The sequence below is a fragment of the Erinaceus europaeus genome, chromosome 17, assembly GCF_950295315.1.
Source record: "Erinaceus europaeus chromosome 17, mEriEur2.1, whole genome shotgun sequence".
In the NCBI taxonomy this organism is placed as follows: Eukaryota; Metazoa; Chordata; class Mammalia; order Eulipotyphla; family Erinaceidae; genus Erinaceus; species Erinaceus europaeus.
Window position 1 is genome coordinate 66901924 of NC_080178.1, and position 23653 is coordinate 66925576.

General features: G+C 39.0%; 2 protein-coding genes and 1 non-coding gene across 3 annotated transcripts; 2 read left to right on the forward strand and 1 right to left on the reverse strand.

Annotated features, from left to right (window-relative positions):
- Positions 1-2358: 2358 nt before the first annotated feature.
- LOC132534107 (small nucleolar RNA U3) lies at positions 2359-2574 on the reverse strand. Its single transcript, XR_009545791.1, has one exon. It is a non-coding gene; the product is annotated as a small nucleolar RNA U3 (small nucleolar RNA).
- Positions 2575-12259: 9685 nt separating this feature from the next.
- On the forward strand, positions 12260-13222 carry LOC103122827 (olfactory receptor 52N2). The gene has a single exon (XM_007533448.2). It carries the CDS (start codon positions 12260-12262, stop codon positions 13220-13222), a length of 963 nt encoding a protein of 320 aa, XP_007533510.2.
- A 9191-nt stretch (positions 13223-22413) lies between these two features.
- LOC132534082 (olfactory receptor 52N2-like) lies at positions 22414-23376 on the forward strand. Its single transcript, XM_060177511.1, has one exon. It carries the CDS (start codon positions 22414-22416, stop codon positions 23374-23376), a length of 963 nt encoding a protein of 320 aa, XP_060033494.1.
- The last annotated feature ends 277 nt before the right edge of the window (positions 23377-23653 follow it).

A 23653-nucleotide genomic window follows, 5' to 3' on the forward strand; every position in this document is an offset into this window, starting at 1 on the left:
AGCTTATGGTGGGTGATGCGGGGGATTGAACCTGGGACTTTGGAACCTCAGGCATTAGAGTCTCTTTGCATAAGCATTATGCTATCTCCCCACCACCCTAATTTCAGGTTTTCTTAGTGTTTACTTTGGAAGGCTGAAGAGTATGATGCAACTTAGTTTTTCAGCTTTACATTATTGCCTACAAGAGGGTTGAACCACAAAGATTTTTCTTTTTTAGATTTACTTTTTTTATGATAGAAAAGAAGGACAAATGAGATGTCAGAGCACTGATCTGCTCTGTCATATGCTGTCAGATTTTCAGGCAGAGAGACTGGACACATTGAGGCTTTAATGTAGAAAAGTGTTTATTAAAACAGTATCCACAAAAAAAAAAAAAAAAAAAAAACTGGGCCCAGAGCACAGTGGTGCTCCGTCTTTTTATAGTTTGTAACTTTCTCAAAGTGACTCACAGAAAAAAGCTTAACAGGTTACTTTTTCTTTTGTGTATACAGAGTCAACTTCTTTAGGTTATAAGCAGACTCTTAAACAGAAGTAGATTTTAAGGTCACTTTCATTACAGTAACAGATAAGCCCTATTTGTGCTGGGAAAAGGGGAGTAAGATTGCTGCTGATCGAAATTTTTTTCTCTCTAGTCTCTGGCAACATTTTCATTCTTATAATTTGGGTGCCAACAGGTTCCAGATGTCATCAGGATACCGGCCAGGCTCCCCTGGACTGAAGACCCCACCAATGTGCCCTGGAGCTCAGCTTCCCCAGAGACCCACCCTACTAGGGAAAGAGAGAGGCAGACTGGGAGTATGGACCGACCAGTCAACGCCCATGTTCAGCGGGGAAGCAATTACATAAGCCAGACCTTCTACCTTCTGCAACCCTCAATGACCCTGGGTCCATGCTCCCAAAGGGACAGAGAATGGGAAAGCTATCAGGGGAGGGGGTGGGATATGGAGAATGGGTGGTGGGAATTGTGTGGAATTGTACCCCTCCTAACCTATGGTTTTGTTAATTAATACTTTCTTAAATAAAAAAGTAATAATAATAATAATAATTTGGGTGCCAAAATGGAAATACTCATTTGTAATGTTTACAGAAATGATCCCCAAAGCACAAACTTGAGCCAGTTCTTGGTGAAAGAAAGTTTATTACACAGGTGTGTAGGAGACTCCAGATCTCTCTGGGAAGTTCTTGAACCTGGAAAAAGCAGTTTTATTGAGGTCCCCCACCCCAAAGGGGTGGAGGGAGCTGGTTTGTTTCACTATTACAAAGTAGGCAGAAATAGACAAAGGCAGTCTTTCATGTAGTTGCTATACATCTTCCTTATCCGTGGGGTGGGTAAAGAAAGGGGAGAACTAGTGCCTGGTATGTGTCAGTCTTGAGACAACTGTATCACTCCCTAGTCATCTTTTACCTTAGCACTGATGTCTCAGGCCCATTAGCTTAGGAAAAGGACAGCCCCTCAACATTAAGTTGGAGGACTCGAAGAGCAGGACCAACAGCTTGAAAGCTGTCAGGAGCTGCTTGTTGCTGGCTTTGAAAGTGACTGGGATCCATGAGGATTCAATTGGCTAAGAAGGATCGTCAGTTTCCCCAATGAATGGGTACTCACGGGATGCACCACGGGAAGGTCGATCCAATGCATCCCAAACTGCCCCTGCGGCTACAGACAGACTATGACCCACATAGTCAACGACTGCCACCTCTCCAGATTCAAAGGAGGTCTCGAAACTTTACATCAGGCTCAACCTGATGCTGTTGACTGGCTACAGAAGAAGGGCAAACGCTAGAAGAAGCTTAGGAATGTGGAGGGGAGAAGGGGTAGCAACTACAGTGTGTTTTAATTGCCTTAAGAGCAAATACCAAGGAAATGCAGTCTTGGGCTTTATGTCTCCGTATCAGAGAGGAAAGGCATTTCTCCATCAGGCACAGACTAAAATGTTCACATAGGGTAAATCAGGAAAGCATGCACTCTGTCCATCTATTTCCCATAATACTAATAGCTCACTCACAAAATCTTGAGTGATCTACCTCCCAAGGAAACTAGCCAATTTTTCTGTGCTTGATTTTTATTTCATGCTATGGCATGAGAAGTGCTCTAAAGGTACTAATATAGTTGACAATAATGACGATAACAAGTACCTTCTGGCCACGTCTATTCCACAAAGAAAGCTCTGATGCTGTGATACCTTTATAATGTTAAGTCATGTTACGAGAACATGCGCAAACAGTACATGCACATATGAGAAAACTCACAACCAGCACGTACTAAAAAGAGCAGAAAACAGCGGAAATAGAAAAGAAAAAATATATACCCACAAGGCTATAAAGTAACACTTAACTACTATTAAACTAGTTAAGTACAAAACCACTCAGATTGTGTTCTTTCCCTCTACCTTTCCCAAAGAGAAAGGAGAACGATCATCAATGGCACCAAACAGCTGCAAGAAAACAGCATCTGAAGCCAGCTTCACGCTCAGGAAAGAACACTGCACCTCCTCCTCGTGGTTTCGGGTGCCCTACACGTTCAGAGGAACTTCTCTAGTAAAGAACTATAGAAATGATCCCTGAAAGTATAGTCTTGACTCGAAGCCTCCAAAGTCTGTTGGGTCTATGACAGTTACACACTTTACAATGAGGGTGACACAGTTGCCCCAATTCCGGTTCTACTAACCAAAAAACAAAAAGGGGGTTTTCAACACATGTTATCGCTTAACAACACATTTTATTTAAGTTATTTCTTTTTAACCATACAGTCTAATGTTTTAAGTGGAAATATCAATATAAATCAAAAGAAAAAAAAAAACCCTTCAGCAGTCGCATTCAATTAACATAAAGCTGAGCGGCAGCCAATCATATAAGACTTCGTAAAAGCGCTGGTAAAGTAGCCACGCCCAGGAAAGCCTTAGAGCCTTTGCTTTTTACTAGTGACAGGAGCTGTTTCGAAACTGGTCTCAGCAGTGCACTTGGTAAAATGTAAAAAATAAAAAGAGAGAACAAGCTATAAGATTTGAAAGTAAAAAAAAAAAACAAAATAAAAGATTTGAAAGTAAAAGAGTCATTGTATAAGTTATAATACGGCAGGGAAATCAGCTTCATTTTTAAGCCTCTTTCAGAATTTGAAAGCAGTAAACTTAAATTGCCAAGCAAACAGTAAAACAAAAATTAACAGTTTCACTAAAGATTTTTAAAACATTTCCTCAAAGCATGAGGAAATCAACTGACTGAAATTACTTGGGAAAACATGTTTGTGATTACTAACAAATAAAAATACCAAATACATAGGATTTTATCAGTCCTGCCGAAGGACAGAGAAATATATATATATAAATCAGTTCGCATAAGGGAATTTCCTATTAGTTGTGCATGGAAGTGACAAAACACAAGTTGTTAATTTGTTTCAGAGCACTGCTTAGCTTCTTCCTGTGGTGGTGAGGATAGAACCTGGAGCCTAGTTGGAGCCTCAGGCATGAGAGTCTTTGTGCATAACCATTATGTTATCTCCCCTGTCCAATCAACAGTTGTATTTTTTTTTCTTGGTACTCTGATAGCCAGAGTATAACATAGGTTTTTAAATTTCTTTATTGGAGAATTAAAGTTTTACAATAGACAGTAAATACAATAGTTACATGCATACCATTTCCCAGTTTTCCATATAACAATACAACCCCCCACTAGGTCCTCTGTCATCCTTTTCCAGGACCTGTATTCTCCCCCATACCCACCCCAGAGTCTTACTTTGGTGCAATACGCTAATTCCAGTTCAGGTCCTACTTGTGTTTTCTGATCTTAACACTAGTATTATAGAGATTATTTTTCTATATTTACTGACACAATTAAATTTGCATGTATATACTGATCCCACAAACTTAATCATCTGAAAAGAGGGGAAAATTAGTAATGTATAGTGGTTAAAATGAAAATGTGTTCAGCAGAGAAGCACTTACAGAAGCCAGACCTTCCGCGTTCTACACCCTGTAATATTCCTGAGTCCATGCTCCCAGAGAAATAAAGACTAGATTAGCTTTCAGTGGAGGAGATGGGATGCAGAACTCTGGTATGATGGGACTGTGTAGGATTTTACCACCACTTTCCATCCCTTATCTTATGGTTTTGTTGACATTTTCTATTTTTTATTTTATAAATAAATTTTTTAAAATTTTAAAAAATGAAAATGTAATTAAAATTTTGCAATTTACAGTTAGCACTAAATATGTAGTTAGATTTGATATTGTTGCAGGTTCGAGAATCAGTGCCAGCCAATGGGGTCAACAAGGAGAAACTTCATTAACATCAGTGGGCTACAGAAAGAGCTGTGCTCTTTTTTTAAAAAAAAATTTTTTTGTTTGTTTGTTTACTTATTGGATAGAGACAGTCAGAAATCGAGGGGGAAGGAAGGAAGAGACAGAAAAGGGGAGAGAAAGAGAGAGACACCTGTATCCCTGCTTCACCGCTTGCAAAGCTCTGCCCTTGCAGGTGGGGACCAGGGGCTTGAACTACGTCCACCTCAATATATTGATAGCTATAGGGATAGGGTGACCTACCTATTGAAAGTTCCCAATATTAAGTCCAGGGAGGTGGTTCAAAAGTAAAGTATATGCCTTGGGTGTATGAGTCGATGGGTTTGGGATCACATAAAAACAGGAAAGAGAACAACAAACAGAACATCATAAATGGTAGAATGGTGCTTTGAGCTCTCTCTGTCTCACACATACAAAATAAGTAAATAAAATGTTATTAGAAAAATCCCACTTCAAGGCTTTCATAATGACACCAAAATGTACTTTAAGTACAGGGTAGAAAAAAATATACAAGGTTCCCTATAGTTTAAAATTTATACATAAACAGAATATCATACATAATAATTATAAAATGTTAGATGAAGTAAAGAAAGCTTTGTCTTTCAAAAACATCTGAATTCATTCTCTAAGGGTGAGAGAGATCTAAGACTTACTCAGGTATAATACAATGCCTGTATTTGAACCCTGGATCCTATGAATGCAAAGACATGAATGGATGCCAGAAAACTAAAAATGATGAGCCTGATGAGGCTCCGTGTTAGAATTACAAAATGATTTTTTTTTTTGTGATACAAGAAAAAGATATTCCTTAAAATAATGTTCATTTCTAATAGAGTTATAAGTTACATTGCCCATTTGGATAAGGCATTGAAGTTGTTTTTTTTTTTAAGCCATTTTTAAATTTGTAATGAATAGTGGTTTATAAAATTGTTAGATTACGGGAGTTGGGCTGTAGCGCAGCGGGTTAAGCGCAGGTGGTGCAAAGCACAAGGACCGGCATAAGGATCCCGGTTCGAACCCCGGCTCCCCACCTGCAGGGGAGTCGCTTCACAGGTGGTGAAGCAGGTCTGCAGGTGTCTATCTTTCTCTCCCCCTCTCTGTCTTCCCCTCCTCTCTCCATTTCTCTCTGTCCTATCCAACAACGACAACAACAATAATAACTACAACAATAAAACAACAAGGGCAACAAAAGGGAATAAATAAATAAAATAAAATATTAAAAATAAATAAATAAATAAATAAAATAATAATAAAGATTGTTAGATTACAGGGTGTAGAAGTTCCACACCATACTCAAAACCAAAGTTCTGTGCCCCAGGCTCCCAACAATAGCCACTATAGTTCTCATAATGTCTTAGACACTGTTGGCTAACTTCTGGGTATTTTTGTTTTGAAATATTTATTTATTTATTTACTTGTTATCAGAGCACTGCTCAACTCTAGCTTATGGTGGTGTGGGGGGGGCGGGGGGGGGAGTTGACCTGGGACCTCAGAGCCTCAGGCATGAGAGTCTGTTTACATAACCATCATCCTATCTTCCCCCTGCCCTGGGTGTTTTGTTTGTTGGATTGATTGTTTTTGTGTGTGGTGGAGGTGTTTTGGTATGTTTTTTTTTTTTTCACGTACATGTGTTTCAATTAAACCATCCAGTGGTAGGCCTTTGATGTGTTGTTTTGTTAATGATGTTTCAATTCAAGCTAAATATGCAATACTTTAAGAGTCAGAGTTTTGTCTTGAAATATATCCCTCTGAAACTTCTGATTGCGGAGGCCAGTCAACTTGGGACATATGTCTAGAGAGTCTCAAGGGAAACTAGCAATCATATGTAAGAAGATTCTATTCCAGGTGTCAAATGATTCTGAAGGATTCTCAGCCATGCGTAGAGATTTGATTGTGGCTAGCACTGAGGTAAGTAAGGAGAATTTTCAAAAATACCTATTTGATGAAAGTAAAAACAGTTGAATAAGAAAACAATGATGTGTACTATGAAAACAGTTCAGGAGAGGCAATTTCAGGAAAAGGTAGTGCTTTTTTAATAAAGAAATTTCTTTCTTTTTGTTATGCTAGAGACAGAAATAGGAAAGGGAGGAGGAAAGTATGATAAGGAAATAAAAATTTATTTATTTATTATATTTCCTTCTTTGTTTTTAATAAAAGCCACTTATTTATTTTTCTTTTCTTTATTGGGGGATTAATGTTTTATAGTCAACAGTAAATACAACAGTTTGTACATGAATAACATTTCTCAATTTTCCACATAACAATACAACCCCACTAGGTCCTCTGCCATCCTGTTCCAGGACCTGAACTCTTTTTCCCTCACTCACACCAGAGTCTTTTACTTTGGTGCGATACACCAACACCAGTCCAAGTTCTGTTAAACTATTTATCGATCGCTGTTCACCAGTATTTACAATAAAATAAACGATATACAGTTGGATAGCGTTCTGGCAACTACAGGGTATTGTTTTTGCTTGGTTTGTGCAAAATCACTCACCCAAATACTGAGAAGAGACCACATGTGTGGAATCAGCTGGGCTAAAGAAGAAAAAAAACATCCAGGCCTGGGGCTATGCAAAAAGACTCTCATGCCTGAGGCTCCAAACTCCCAGGTTCAATCCCCAGCACCACCATAAACCAGAGCTGAGCAGTGCTCTGGCCTCTATCTGTCTTTCCCTCCATATCTCTCCCCCTCATTGAAATAAAATAAAGTATTTTTAAAAACTTTAAAAAAAGAAAAAATATGCAGGTCAAGAGTTTAGATTACAAAGGGTTTGTTCACCCAAAATTGCCAACATCACTAGCCATTAGGTTTCCATGACTAAAGTCTCAAGTCCCATGAATCGAAAGTTCTCAGTCAATACTAGAAGGAACATAACTTCTTATAAATGATAAACTAGAAAGAATTTTTAAAATAGCCACTTTAATAACTTTTTCTTGTGGAATCAAAAATACTAAAACCTAATCTACTTTTGTAATTTGAATGAAAGTTTGTTGGTAGTAATTTTTCTTTTTGGAATTTTTTTTTTTTTTTACCAGAGCACTGTTCAGCTCTGATAGACGATGGGACCCGAACTGAACCTGGGACTTTAGAGCCTCAGGCATGAGAGTCTCTTTGCATAACCATTATGCTAGCTACATTTGCCCTGTTTTTTTTTTTTTTTTTAATGCACAATTGTAGATATAGATAAGGATTTTGATACAACAATTTTAAGTGGTTCAATTTGAATAGTTTACATTATACTTAAAGTTTCCAATTACAAAATTATTTTTTCATTTGGAAGTTAAAGCTTCAGGAAAATTTTCAGTTTAACTAAAAGTGTTAAATACACACAAACCAAGTCCTTTTCTTTTTTTTTTTAATTTTTTATTTAAGAAAGGATTAGTGAACAAAAACATAAGGTAGAAGGGGTACAACTCCACACAATTCCCACCACCCAATCCCCATAATCCCCCCCCTCCCATGGTAGCTTTCCCATTCTCTATCCCTCTGGGAGCAAGGACCCAGGGTCATTGAGGGTTGCAGAAGGCAGAAGGTCTGGCTTCTGTAATTGCTTCCCCGCTGAACATGGGCGTTGACTGGTCGGTCCATACTCCCAGTCTGCCTCTCTCTTTCCCTAGTAGGGTGGGTCTCTGGGGAAGCTGAGCTCCAGGACACATTGGTGGGGTCTTCAATCCAGGGAAGCCTAGCCAGCATCCAGGTGGCATCTTTCCCTAGTAAGGTGTGTCTCTGGGGAAGCTGAGCTCCAGGACACATTGGTGGGGTCTTCAATCCAGGGAAGCCTAGCCAGCATCCAGGTGGCATCTAGAACCTGGTGATTGAAAAGAGAGTTAACATATGAGGCCAAACAATTTGTTGAGCAATCATGGATCCCAAGCTTGGAATAGTGGAGAGGAAGTGTTAGGGAGGTACTCACTGCAAACTCTAGTGTACTTCTGCTTTCAGGTATATATTAATCTAAATATACACCAGTTTCTGTGAGAGAGAGCTTATGTGCACACGTATCCATAAACTACTGCAAAATATATACCAAGTCCTTTTCTTAAGAAGTATTGGCTCTTGGGTGGAGGTAGATAGCATAATGGTTATGCAAAGTGACTCTAAGGCCTGAGGCTTCAGAGTTCCAGTTTCAATCCCCAGCTTTTACCAGAGCTCTCTTTCTGGGTGGATTCCACTGGTTTTAGTGTCATTAAAAATTCATTTGTGGTCCGGGAGGTGGGGCAGTGATAAAGCATCAGACTCTCGAGCTGGAGGGCCTGAGTTTGATCCCCGGCAGCACATGTACCAGAGTTATGTCTGGTTCTTTCTCTCTCCTCCTATCTTTCTCATAAATAAAATCTTAAAAAAAAATTCATTTGACCATAATGTAAATATAAACAACAGTGGACCAGATAGATGTTAATCTTTAGTCTCTGTGGTTTAAAGCTAATGGCATTTCTGAAAACTCCCCTATATGAATAAAAACCAGATCTTGTGCGTGAAACACTAAAATTTTATTGTTTTTTATGAATTCTACAGTGACTTTCATAAACTCTGCTCAGTATTAGACACAGCAGTGATTTCTAGGATATTAAATGACAGGACTCTATGCCTTGTGCTTCACAGTGACATGTTATGACACCACAAATAACATCTACTAGATGGTCGGAATATATTGCATCGATTTTGAGGGTATAAGGAAATTGAAGTCTAATCCAAAGCTTAAATATAACTTTATTTGGGGGCTGGGAGGTGGTAAAACTGGAAAATCATACAAGTTACCATGTGCCAGGAGCCAGGTTTGAGCCCCTGGTCCCCACCTCCAGGGGAAGCTTCATGAGTGGTGAAGCAATACTGCAGGAATCTCATTCTCTCTCTCTCTCTTTCTCTCTTTATGTGCATGTTTTTTTTTAATTTATAAAATGGAAATATTAACAATACCATAGGATAAGAGGGGGTACAATTCCACACAGTTCCTACCACCAGAACTCGTATCCAATCCCCTCCCCTGATAGCTTTCCTATTCTTTATCCCTCTGGGAGTAGGGACCCAGGATCATTATGTGGTGCAGGATGTGGAAAATCTGGCTTCTGTAATTGCTTCCCCGCTGAACATGGGCATTGACAAGTTGATCCATACTCCCAGCCTGTCTCTCTCTTTCCCTAGTGGGGCAGGAGTCTATGTAGGTGGGGCTCCAGGACACATTGATGTGGTTGTCTGCCCAGGGAAGTCAGGTTGGCATCTGGAACCTGATGGCTGAAAATGAGTTAAGATATAAAGCAGAACAAATTTTTGACTAATCATGAACATAAAGGCAAGAGTATTGCAGATGAAGATTTGGGGTCTCCATTTAGGAAAAAGCTGGTAGGTTCATTTTGAGTATATTCCAAGGGGCCCATGACATTACTTGTTTTTGCCTGAGGCTGACATCAGGTACGCAGGTGGGCCCAAGTTATTGTCCAGGGAGATGGTATCATAGTTGGAAAAACAACTGGAAAGCTGGATCAGAAACAACTGGTGGTGTTACTTTATAAGATACAGCTATAAGTAAATAGTCTAATAGGACATAAACTACAGCGAAGTCTTGTATGATACAGCAAATCCTAACAATGAGGTTTTCAAAATTAACGCAATTGCCAAATGATTTGGTTATAGCAATAACTGTCTATTGCCTTCTTAAACCCTAGGAATCTCTCTTTTCAACCCCCTCTCTCTTCCTTTCTCTCAACTTACTTCTCCTTGTCCCAATGGAATAAGTAAGTAAAATAAAAAGAAATAACTATCCAAATTTTGGCTTTATCTTTTATAGTATTACTTGATTAGACAAAAGAAAGATTTAAATTCACACAGTATAATCAATAATTTATTATTAGGGAATTGGCGTATTGCACCAAAGTAAAAGGCTCTGGGGTGGGTGGGTGGGTGGGTGGGAGAATACAGGTACAAAAAGGATGGCAGAGGACCTAGTGGGGGTTGTACTGTTATATGGAAAACGGGGAAATGTTATGCATGTGCAAACTATTATATTTACTGTCGAATGTAAAACATTGATTCCCCAATAAAGAAATTTTAAAAAATTTTTAAATAACTTATTATTAGAACTTCCAAGGTTTCCAGGGTGTGAATCTAGTGTAGGAGTGGATATGGAACTTATTTCAAAAGAGCAAAGGTAGAGAAGTCAAAAGGAAAAGATTCTGTATCTGAATGAATTCAAATATTTAACAGCATTGCTACTACATTTCTATAAATATACTAGTGGTTTAGAGGTACAGAGACTTTTTTCTTCTCCAGAACAATGGACTATCTTTAATAAACTATATCAAACATTGTTGGCAAGTTATTGATGGAACATTATATTTCTTCATGATCTTCAAGAAAGAACAGCATGCTAATTTTTGATCTGCTATTGAAGTTAGAAAATTAAACTTCTGCTGAGAAATGGTCTGATTAGGTTAAATTTATAAGCACCTGCATTTTAGTTACAGGACTCAGATATAAAAAGACTGGACAGAGTCTAAAAGGAGGGACTAGAAATCACTTATTTAAGGAAAGAAGGCAGTTGTAGCTTAGCTTACAACTTAGTTATTGAGAAGTTATACAGTGCAAAAGGTGTGTTAGGAAGAATTGTAGAAGGCGAGGATAGTTATATGACAAAATATGTAGTAGAAAGGGAAGACTAAACTGTTAAATAGAGTAGAGTAAGATGATACTGTTTGGCTAGGGGTATGGATCAGTCTGTCAATGCCCATGTCCAGCAGAGATGCAATTACAGGAGCCAGACCTTCCACCTTCTGCACCCCATAATGACTCTGGGTCTATACTCCCAGAGGGGTAAATAACAGGTAGTTTAGGGGAGGATATAGGATACGGAGATCTAGTGGTGGGAATTGTGTGTGAAGTTCTACCCCTCTTATCCTATGGTTTTGTTATGTCTCCTTTTTAAAATAAATTTAAAAAATTTTTAAAAAAAGAATAGAGAAGCTTCCAATGGAGGGGATGGGATACAGAACTCTGGTAGTGGGAATTGTATGATATCCCACAATCTTGTCAATAATTATTAAATCATCATTAACAAATAAAAAGAATTTTAAAATAAGAAAACACAAAACAGAACTTGGACTACGTTTTCTGTATTGCACCAAAGTAAAGGACTTTAGGGTGGAGGAGGGAGAAGGTTCAGATCCTAGAACATGATGGCAGAGGACCTAGAGGGGACTGAATTGTTATGTGGAAAACTGAGATATGTTATACATGTTATAAAATATACTATATTTTATTTTTTGTTACTGCATTTTATTGTCGACTGTAAGCCATTAATCCTCTTAATTAAAAATATATATTTTTTAAAAAGATGATACTGTTTATTTTTTAAACACCACAGCAAGACAAGATGGTTTCTGGGATTTGATTTCACACCTCCTCAAAATAAGCGTTAACACAGAATGCCTCCAAACACCAGAATGCCGTCCGTCTCCCTCACCAGGAGACACTGACCTCCCTTCTCACTGTCAGCCCATTCACCACACTGCCTATAATAACTCAGATCTGCAACGACGATGAAAAGTTTGCTTGTGCTTCACCTCTCTCTTTGCTTTTCTACTACACACTGCATATTCATGAGATCACATGGGATTCATCTTTTGTCTTTCTGGCTCATTCTGTTTAGCAAGATTTGTCTCCACTGATGTTGTAGCTAGAGGTGAGACTTAATCATTTTGCTGATTTCATTGTCTTACAACTGGATAGTTTTCAGCAGTGTAAATACACCAAAGCTTTCTTAGTCTGTCATTTATAATTGTATACTTGGATTGTTTCCAAATCTTTTCTATTACTTATAGTGCAGCACAAACATAGATGTATATTTTAGGCTTACTATTCCAAACACCACTTTTTCATTTCAAACTCTTTCATGACCTCTGAATAATTCTCTTGTCCAGAAAGCAACTGCTGATAAAGACCGTAAAATGCTGCCCTACCTGCAGACATTATGTCTGAGCTCAACAGCTCCAGTCTGACACCCAAGTTCTTGCTCTTGAATGGGATTCCTGGGCTGGAGGCTGCACACATCTGGATCTCCCTGCCATTCTGCTTCATGTACGTCACAGCTGTCGTGGGCAACTGCGGCCTCATCTACCTCATCAGCCATGAGGAGGCCCTGCACAGGCCCATGTACTACTTCCTGGCCCTACTGTCCTTCACAGACGTCACCCTCTGTACCACCACCGTGCCCAACATGCTGTGCATCTTCTGGTTCAACCTCAAGGAGATTGACTTCAATGCCTGCCTGGCCCAGATGTTTTTTGTCCACATGCTGACAGGGATGGAGTCAGGTGTGCTCATGCTGATGGCGCTGGACCGCTATGTGGCCATCTGCTACCCTCTGCGCTACTCCACCATCCTCACCAACCCTGTCATTGCCAAGGCCGGCTTAGCCACCTTGCTGAGGAGTGTGGCGCTCATCATGCCCTTCACCTTCCTCACCAAGCGCCTGCCCTACTGCCGGGGCAACTTCATTCCCCACACCTACTGTGACCACATGTCAGTGGCCAAGATGTCCTGTGGTAATTTCAAGGTCAACGCTATCTATGGTCTCTTGACAGCCCTCCTGATTGGGGGCTTTGATATGTTCTGTATTTCTGTGTCTTACACCATGATCTTGCGGGCAGTGGTGAGTCTGTCATCAGCAGATGCTCGTCACAAAGCCTTTAGTACCTGTACAGCCCACATCTGTGCCATTGTCATCACCTATGTCCCAGCCTTATTCACCATTTTCACTCATCGTTTTGGGGGACGAAACATCCCCCATCATGTCCACATCATAATTGCCAATCTCTATTTGATGTTTCCTCCTACCTTGAACCCTATTGTTTATGGAGTCAAGACCAAGCAGATCCGGGAAGGAGTAATCAAGTTATTTTTTAAGGAGAAAGATGGCTTCCCTATGAAATAGAGTTATGAATTAATATCCACAAATAAGGAGACAAACAATGCTTCAGTATCATGACTGTTAGTGTGTAACCAACTGAACTCATTACAGAAAGTGGTATTTATTGGATATCTACTAGAAGATTCAATTTTGTAGATAACATTGGTGATGGGAATTAGTTAAATAAATAAGAAGTACACCTTCTAAGTTTGAGATGTGTGTCTTCAATTAACTGGACATTGATGTAATTTCTAGATAGCATAGAAACAAATACATTGTTCACAACTCTCCCATATTTTGCCTGTTGGACAAATTTCAAATGTGATTCACCTCTGCTCCCTACATAGATAATTTCTGGATTGTATTTTGTAAATTTTGCTGTTCCTTGGCAAAGCCTATTAAAAAGTCTTAGAATCTGTTTCATAAGACCAGTATCAGTGGTTTTACTCTCCATTTATCCCATCATCACAGGGCAAGTAAACTGGGATGAGAACTAACATTCTGAAAAGAATTTTACTCAAATAACCTCAGTGTTTGGAATGTATTGCCAATGTGCAAATGTTGAGCAACATATAAAGCTTTCAAACTGGACCAGATGATTCTGATCTCTCTGGTGTAAGGTTGTAGGTAACTCAAAGACTCAGGTTCGAGCTCCAGTTTCCCATCTGCAGGGGGAGAAGCTTCACTAGTGGTGAAGCAGGTCTGCAGGTGTCTGTCTTTCTCTCTCTTGCTTTATCTCCCCTCCCCTCTCAGTTTTTCTCTGTGCTAACAAATATTACCAAAAGGGGACAACAAAAAATAAAAGGAAAAAAATGGTTGCCAGGAGTGGTGGATTCATAGTGCTGGCAAGTGAGCTCCAGTGATGACTCTGGTGGAAATAAGAATAAAATAAAATAAAATAGTGGTCCAGGAGGTGGCACAGTGGATAAAGCATTGGATTCTCAACTATGAGGTCCTGAGTTCGATCCCCAGCAGCAAATGTACCAGAGTGATGTCTATTTTTTTTCTCCTCCTATCTTTCTCATGAATAAATATATAAATTATTTAAAAATAAATAAATAAAATAAAATAAGGGGTGGGGAGATAGCATAATGGTTATGCCAAGAAACTCTCATGCTTGAGGCTCCACAGTCCCAGGTTCAGTCCCTTGCACCACCATAAGGCAGAGCTGAGCAGTGCTCTGGTGAAAAAGAAAAATTAATTAATTAAAATATCTGTGCTTCTTAGTCCAAAGACATAGAAAAGATATTATTATTATTTAGTTAATACAATACATTTCAATGTAGCACATATGACTATAAGTGGAAATCAAAAGAAACGTACAAAGGCATTTTGTGGCAGTACTCTCTCTCTACACATTCAGTTATTACTCTGGATGGTGGTAGGAGTCTTCAAAGCACATATCTGGTAAGCCCCTCTGCTCCCATAGGCAAACACACCTGTCTTCAATATATAAGAGCAAACTGCAAATGTAACAATTTCCAGCAGTTAGAGAGGAAGTAGGAATTGAACAGGAGGGGTAAACATAGGGTATACACTACTATAATTAGTCCATATTGCCCAATAATATCTACCATAGGTGGGGATATGGGTAGAATGGAATAGGATTTAAGCAACTGCTGGCGACTATACACTCTCCATTGTGGCAGTCATGGGAAGAGAAGAGAATTCCCTAAGGAGAGGGAGGTGTTGATCAAGCTTGCTAGAGACTGAAAATTAGTGGGAGAAACCACATATGATTCCGTCCACTATGTCTAAGTATGGGAGGTAGACAGAGGAAGCAAAAGTACTTCTACTACATGCTTATTAAAAACATGCCCACAATGAGGGCCTAGAGGTGGTGCATCCAGTTAAGCTCACATAGTACTAAGCACAAGAACCTGTGCAAGGACCCAGTTCAAACCCCCGGTTCCCCACCTGCAGGGGAGTCATTTCACAAGCTTCGACATAGGTCTTTAAGTGTCTATCTTTCTTTCTCCCTCGCTATCTCCCCCTTCCCTCTCAATTTCTCTCTGTCTTATCCAATAAAATGGACAAAAATGGCCGCTAGGAGCAGTGGATTCATAGTACAGGCACTGAGCCCCAGCAATAACCCTGGAGGCAAAACAACAACAACAATATAAATAAAATAAAGGTAAAAATCCCCAGAATACACAACTCTATCTGATTGAAAGTGAGTAAAGGGGGAAAGCAACACCATCATAGATAATAACACTGACTTTGGGTTTATAAAAATGTCTTTAAAGAAGAGAAGAGAAATAACGTGGGAAAATATAACAATTATATCAGATGTGTTTATTGTTAGGTTAGAAAGACTGAAGAGATTTTAAAATCAAGGATGGAAATATCCTTAGATGGGAGTCGGGCAGTAGTGCAATAGGTTAAGCACAGGTGGCGTAAAGCGCAAGGACCAACGTAAGGATCCCGGTTCAAGCCCCTGGCTCCCCACCTGTGTTAAGAGGTTGGTGGTAGTACACCTGATAGAGTGTACACATTATCACTCTTGAGGATCCAGTTTCAAATCCCCTTAACGCCTCCCTACAGTCTCTTTGTATAACCATCATATCTACCCCCATCCACCTTATGCCATTTTAAAGTCTCAGAATATAAGAATCTAATCTTCTTCCTCCTATTTTCCTCATTCTAAATGAAAGCTGTAATATGTTTTTCATTGTGTATGATACAAATGAAGGGCAAAGAAACACTTTATTTCGTGCATGTTAAGTTCATTTAGCACTATTTAATGTAATAAGGGCCTTTTCTCCACTTAGAAGTTACAAATCTGAATATAGTTACAATTCATGTGTGTGCAAATTTGTTTCTAGATACTTTTTTTCGTATTCATCAGCTTTATTTTGTTACAGAACTACATCACATTTACAGCTACACTTTGTATTTTTATTTATTTGAGCCTCCAGGGTTATTGATGGGGCTCAGTGCTTGCACTATGAATCTACTGCTCCGGTGGCCATTTTTTCAAATTTTTTTATAGGATGGAGAGAACTTGAGAGGGAGAGAGACAGGTACACTTGCAGACCTGTTTTAGCACTTGTGAAGCGACCCCCCTGCAGGTGGGGACCTGGGGGCTTCAACCATACAGCCATATTCTTTGTAGTGTAGCTGATATTCAGTAGACAAGGCAATTAAAGTGTTTTCCTCTTCTTTTTTTTTTTAATTGATGTTATTGATGTCATCATTGTTGGATAGCACAGAAAGAAATGGAGAGAGGAAGGGAAGACAGAGGGAGAGAAAGATAGACACCTGAAGACTTGCTTCACGGCTTGTGAAGTGACTTCCCTGCAGGTGGAGAGCCAGGGGCTCGAACTTAGGCTGGTCCTTGCTCTTTGCGCCATGTGCACTTAACCCACTGTTGCTACCACCCAACTTCCATGTTTTCCTCTTCTAAAAGTATAGTGAGAATTTCACACACACACACACATACTTATTTACAAAAAAAATGAATGACTAAATTATGGTATTTCCCAGTAATTGTGTATTCCTCACCCATTATTTTGTTTGCTTGTTTTCCTTTAAAATTTTATTTATTCTTATGAATGATAGAAAAAAAGAGAGGCTAGAGTTCTTGCATATGGTGGTATGGGGAAATTGAGACTTCTACCATGTAAATGCTATGCTCTTCCATATCCCCAGAGCTGTCTGATTATTTAACTTTTTTAAAAAACATTTTTTTTCAGGTATTGTTCTGTCATGCTTCAAAGTAAGATGTTAACACTTCTTAACTTTTATTTTTTCCCAGCTTTACTGAAGTATGAATGACAATATTTCCATTTTACAAATTTTAAAAAATTGCATGAGTAGGATATATACATATGATGATACATATAAAATACAAATTGTGCTTTTGGTGTCAGATTTGAAATATCATTGCCAGGCTGAGGAGATGCCACACTGAGAACACACCAGACTTTCAAACTGGAGGCCCATCGGTAATCAAATATATGCAGTGTGTTAAACTGTTTTGATCACAGTCTGAAATATATGTATACATACTGTGTGTAATTTTTGTGTATTCACATATTTATTCAATAAACCCAGGACAAACTATCAACTAGACACAGAACTAATTTATTAGGCTTATGTAACATATACTACTCTGACCTTTCATCTTTTTCTGTGTCTGTCACTTTCACTTTCAGCCTTCAGTATATATATATATATATATATATATATATATATATATATATGACTCAACACACATTAATGTGTACATAAACATACAAATCCACAAAGCACTCATACACATACCTTGAATATATTTGTGGATGGTGAGTGGTGAGAATGACATTGTAGCTGTTTTAATATATTTTTGGAATTTTATGATTATATACTAGGACCAATTATTTTATAAACAAAAGTCAATGGAAAATAAGTTCGTTAACTACCATATCTTTTAGTCAGAGTCTATATCTGGGAGAAAACATTTTACTTTCATATCCTAATTGTTTTATAGTTTCACTCTTGCTTACAAAGTTGATAAAAAATAGACTCAACCTCAGAAGTCCCAGCGAATCTTTACTCTCATCAGAGCCCTCTGAAACATCAGCTGTGAGGACCTAATCAGGTGCAGACACTCAAGACTGTATCCTCCAAGGGGACAGCGTTGCTATATATAGGTGGAAACTGCTGGTTGCAAAACCCTTTGCTATTCCGTCACCTTAGTCATGACCACAAGTCTGATATTTTCTGACACTGAGGTGAGTGTTGGTGACCTCCTAACTTTATACTTCCCCCAAGTACTAAGCATGTAGTACAAGAAACACAAGATTTAAAGAGTTGGTTGTTGGAATTTCAGGTTTTCTTTTTGACTCTGACTAGAATAGATGACCATTGGAGGGTAAAGAGGAAAAACATCATTCCCCTAACTAGTTCATCTGAAGGCTAGACCAGAGTGGGCTCTGAATGGGAGGAAAATGAGAATTTTGGGATGTTAATTCATGGTGATCTATTTTCATAACTTCTGTCTGTAATAGTGATCTTTGTGGACAAGTAGAAAGTAACAGACTAGTCTTGAATCTTACATATAGAAAATTCCTAGAGGAATTTTTAAAAAATATTTTATTAATTAATGAGAAAGAGAAGAGAGAGAAAGAACCAGGTATCACTCTGGTACATGTGCTGCTAGGGATTGAACTCAAGACCTCATGCTTGAGCGTCTAATGCTGTGTACACTGAACCACTTCCCAAACCATGAGGAATCTTCATTATAAAAATGTTCCTGTTTAACTTCCCTAACAGGTGCTATATCATATCTATGTGAATGAGTACAAGAACAGGAATTCATTTATCTTATCAATGAGTTCTCTATAGAGAATTCCCTTAGCTAGAGAATGACTTCTGATTTGGATTCTTTTTTTTTTTTTTAATCAGAGTACTGCTTAGCTCTGGTTTATGGTTGTGTTTGGTTTGGGGAGGGGGGAGTTTGAGCTTTGATGCCTCAGTCATGAGTCTCTTTGCATAACCATTATGCTATCTACCCCCTCAAAGACTGACTTTCTGTGACCGACTTTATGCATTTGTTCTATCTCTTCCCTGAAGTATAACTTAGAAAATTTTTCCTACTATATCATCACCAGTTGCTTAATTACCAGTATACATAATTATATCCCAGAATTATGATCAGTAAGTTAGGTCGACAGATGAATATTTAATAAGCATATAACTCCAAGGTTCAACAAACATAGACCTGAATCTTGTCTCTACTAGCTTTTATTGTTTGAACTTGGACATTTTTTTATATTTTATTTATTTATGTATTCCCTTTTGTTGCTCTTGTTTTATTGTTGTAGTTATTATTGTCATTGTTGTTGGATAGGACAGAGAGAAATGGAGAGAGGAGGGGAAGACAGAGAGAGGGAGAGAAAGATAGACACCTGCAGACCTGCTTCACTGCTTGTGAAGCGACTTCCCTGCAGGTGGGGGGCGGTGGAACCGGTATCCTTAAGCTGGTCCTTGCACTTTGCGCCACGTGCACTTAACCTGCTGCACTACCTGTCGACTCCCAGAATTTGGACATTTTATTGAGTCATCATCCTGCACTTGCTTTTCCTCATACATGAAACAAGTAAAGTAATGTAAGTTCCTGACATTACTATAGATTTGATGACAAAAATTAATCCTCTTGGAAACATTAACTCCATTATTTAAAAGGATTTTGTGTGATTGACTAATGTATCCCTACAAACTCTGCTAATACCTGGCATATCAAAAAATGCCTGCTAAGTAAGCATTACAGGTTCCAGCATATAATCTGATAATTATTATCTGTGGTTATAACAAATAAATTACATTGTATCAGATGTCAGACACCACTTGTACGACTAACTTCTGTCTCCTTGATCCAAAACTTACTTAATATGTACTAATATGTCCTCCCTTTAAAAATCATGAACAGTGTACAAATGAAGGTTTAAATTTTTTCTCAAGTCCATCCATAGAATTAGTATTGGCGTGGTCCAGGAGGTGGTGCAGTGGTAAAGCTTTGGACTCTTAAGCATGAGGTCCTGAGTTTGATCCCTGGCAGCACATGTGCCAGAGTGATGTCTAGTTCTTTCTCTCTCCTCCTATCTTTCTCATAAATAAATAAAATATTTTAAAAAAATAATTAATATTGGAAGCTCACAGAGTCTGAATGTCCATGTCTTTATAAGTAATTATTGTTAGCAAGCAGAATCAAACCACCATCCACTGCAAGGAAGCAAAAGATGTTTATTCACGAATTCGAATCCAGGCTGAGTGGTGACTGACAGCAGTCCACCAGCTCAACCCTGAACAAGGCTCAAACCACACAATTTATAGGAATTCAGACTACACTCAGGGAGGGGGAACACATCACCTTATCAGCCTATATCCAATAACATGCTATAGAAAACGCAAAATCCAATCATTTCAAACTCAGCAAAAGCATGATCCATTCAGAGCAAAGCATGAGCTAGTTCTAAACATCACACCATGAACCAGGCCAATAGTACCCAGCCAAAGTGGGGGTCACCACATTCTTTTGCCATCTGCTGGGACCACCGGCCATCTGTTTGCAATTTTATCCGGGCATCTGCTGTAACTATTCGGTAAGAGCGTTCCTCAAACCCTATGCAAAGGCCCTGATAAGGCTTGCCAGGTGCAGGGTCTTTCAAGCAGCTTGCAAAATAACTGATGGCCTTCACTGTTTAGGTCCTGTTTGTCAAGGGGAAAAGGGCAGGGAATTTTCCATCTCACACTAAGCAGAAAAGCAACTACACTTAAAACTTTAAAACTACTGCATCTAACAAGTATAAAGTAAAACTAGATGTACATATTATTAGTCAGAAGATGCTCACCTTTCCTGTTTTCCTTCTTTTGAACATATTCTAAGTTTAAGAGTATGTGTGTGGTATGTAAAGTAGGGTGGATGATATCTTTTCTTGCAACTGAAGAAAAAGAACTGGTACTAAATAAATCTATTCATTTGCCTAGTTTTAAATAAATATGTATCAATCTCTTTAGTTACATGATGTAGACGTTGGAAGAGCCCACGAGAAGTAGTCAAATCTAGCTTGCAAATCAGGTGTACAGTCCACTATTCTGTGTCTTCTGATTTCCTAGTATCTCTGTCTTTTCTTTTAGATCCTGTGGCTCCAGTGCCTTCAGGCTATCTACGAAGGACAGACTCATCAGAGGTGGCATCCCATGGACACAAGTTCCCTTTGCAGATCAATGGCTAGCCATATGCTTAGTTACCTAGAGTTACAAGGAGTGTCGCGGGTATTTTAATGGAAGGGAGGTACCTGGATTTCTCTCTAGAGTTGAGAGATTTGTATGTTTGTATTTTTTTTTTTGTCTAAAATATGGAAATATATTTTAATCTTGTAGATGGTCATATTAAAATTCACTTTTTAAGATTCACTTCTCAATTATAGTTAAGTATAATTAAGGTTTGGCAAAATGTCCTACTAGCTTCCCATTTCCAAAGTGTGCATATGGCACTTAACTCACAGCAAGACTAAGCAGCCCCATTTGGATTTATATTCAGCCAGGTAAGCTTGGTGTTGAGACACACTTCATACAGAGAGAGGGCACAATAATAATAGTAGATACAACTGTAATATTAATGCTGATATTTACTCAGTCCCCAGAAGGGGACTCTGCAGTTTTAGTTTATGATATAAATTACCTAACTGAATAATTTTGACAGTCTTCTGGATTGGCACAGATATTTTCTTCATTTTACAGCAAAGCAAAAAGTGAACAAACAACTTGTCAATATAGTATGCTATGTGAGAACTGATGGTAGAACAAAAAATAAAATGATAAATAATCTTCATTTTGTAGCATTTTTCTTATTTATTAAAGTTTATTTATTTATTTATTTATGTGGTAGGAGGAGAGAGAGAAAGAAGCAGACATCACTCTGGTACATGTGCTGCCAGGGATCGAACTCAGGACCCCATGCTTGAGAGTCCAGTGCTTTATCTACTGCACCACCTCCAAGACCACACTTTTTTTTTTCCTCATAAACGAATAAATGACACAGTGTGAATCCAGGAGAACGTAATCAGCATGTCTTATTCCAAGTCCTTTTTGTAAAATTTATTTTAATTAGGAAATGCATATATATTTACAAGATGGTTTCTGGGATTTGATTTCACACCTCCTCAAAATAAGCGTTAACACAGAATGCCTCCAAACACCAGAATGCCGTCCGTCTCCCTCACCAGGAGACACTGACCTCCCTTCTCACTGTCAGCCCATTCACCACACTGCCTATAATAACTCAGATCTGCAACGACGATGAAAAGTTTGCTTGTGCTTCACCTCTCTCTTTGCTTTTCTACTACACACTGCATATTCATGAGATCACATGGGATTCATCTTTTGTCTTTCTGGCTCATTCTGTTTAGCAAGATTTGTCTCCACTGATGTTGTAGCTAGAGGTGAGACTTAATCATTTTGCTGATTTCATTGTCTTACAACTGGATAGTTTTCAGCAGTGTAAATACACCAAAGCTTTCTTAGTCTGTCATTTATAATTGTATACTTGGATTGTTTCCAAATCTTTTCTATTACTTATAGTGCAGCACAAACATAGATGTATATTTTAGGCTTACTATTCCAAACACCACTTTTTCATTTCAAACTCTTTCATGACCTCTGAATAATTCTCTTGTCCAGAAAGCAACTGCTGATAAAGACCGTAAAATGCTGCCCTACCTGCAGACATTATGTCTGAGCTCAACAGCTCCAGTCTGACACCCAAGTTCTTGCTCTTGAATGGGATTCCTGGGCTGGAGGCTGCACACATCTGGATCTCCCTGCCATTCTGCTTCATGTACGTCACAGCTGTCGTGGGCAACTGCGGCCTCATCTACCTCATCAGCCATGAGGAGGCCCTGCACAGGCCCATGTACTACTTCCTGGCCCTACTGTCCTTCACAGACGTCACCCTCTGTACCACCACCGTGCCCAACATGCTGTGCATCTTCTGGTTCAACCTCAAGGAGATTGACTTCAATGCCTGCCTGGCCCAGATGTTTTTTGTCCACATGCTGACAGGGATGGAGTCAGGTGTGCTCATGCTGATGGCGCTGGACCGCTATGTGGCCATCTGCTACCCTCTGCGCTACTCCACCATCCTCACCAACCCTGTCATTGCCAAGGCCGGCTTAGCCACCTTGCTGAGGAGTGTGGCGCTCATCATGCCCTTCACCTTCCTCACCAAGCGCCTGCCCTACTGCCGGGGCAACTTCATTCCCCACACCTACTGTGACCACATGTCAGTGGCCAAGATGTCCTGTGGTAATTTCAAGGTCAACGCTATCTATGGTCTCTTGACAGCCCTCCTGATTGGGGGCTTTGATATGTTCTGTATTTCTGTGTCTTACACCATGATCTTGCGGGCAGTGGTGAGTCTGTCATCAGCAGATGCTCGTCACAAAGCCTTTAGTACCTGTACAGCCCACATCTGTGCCATTGTCATCACCTATGTCCCAGCCTTATTCACCATTTTCACTCATCGTTTTGGGGGACGAAACATCCCCCATCATGTCCACATCATAATTGCCAATCTCTATTTGATGTTTCCTCCTACCTTGAACCCTATTGTTTATGGAGTCAAGACCAAGCAGATCCGGGAAGGAGTAATCAAGTTATTTTTTAAGGAGAAAGATGGCTTCCCTATGAAATAGAGTTATGAATTAATATCCACAAATAAGGAGACAAACAATGCTTCAGTATCATGACTGTTAGTGTGTAACCAACTGAACTCATTACAGAAAGTGGTATTTATTGGATATCTACTAGAAGATTCAATTTTGTAGATAACATTGGTGATGGGAATTAGTTAAATAAATAAGAAGTACACCTTCTAAGTTTGAGATGTGTGTCTTCAATTAACTGGACATTGATGTAATTTCTAGATAGCATAGAAACAAATACATTGTTCACAACTCTCCCATATTTTGC

What these genes read in the sequence shown, in the direction of transcription:
- LOC103122827 (XM_007533448.2), top strand. Translation starts at nt 12,260, where the DNA reads ATGTCTGAGCTCAACAGCTCCAGTCTGACACCCAAGTTCTTGCTCTTG.
- LOC132534082 (XM_060177511.1), top strand. Translation starts at nt 22,414, where the DNA reads ATGTCTGAGCTCAACAGCTCCAGTCTGACACCCAAGTTCTTGCTCTTG.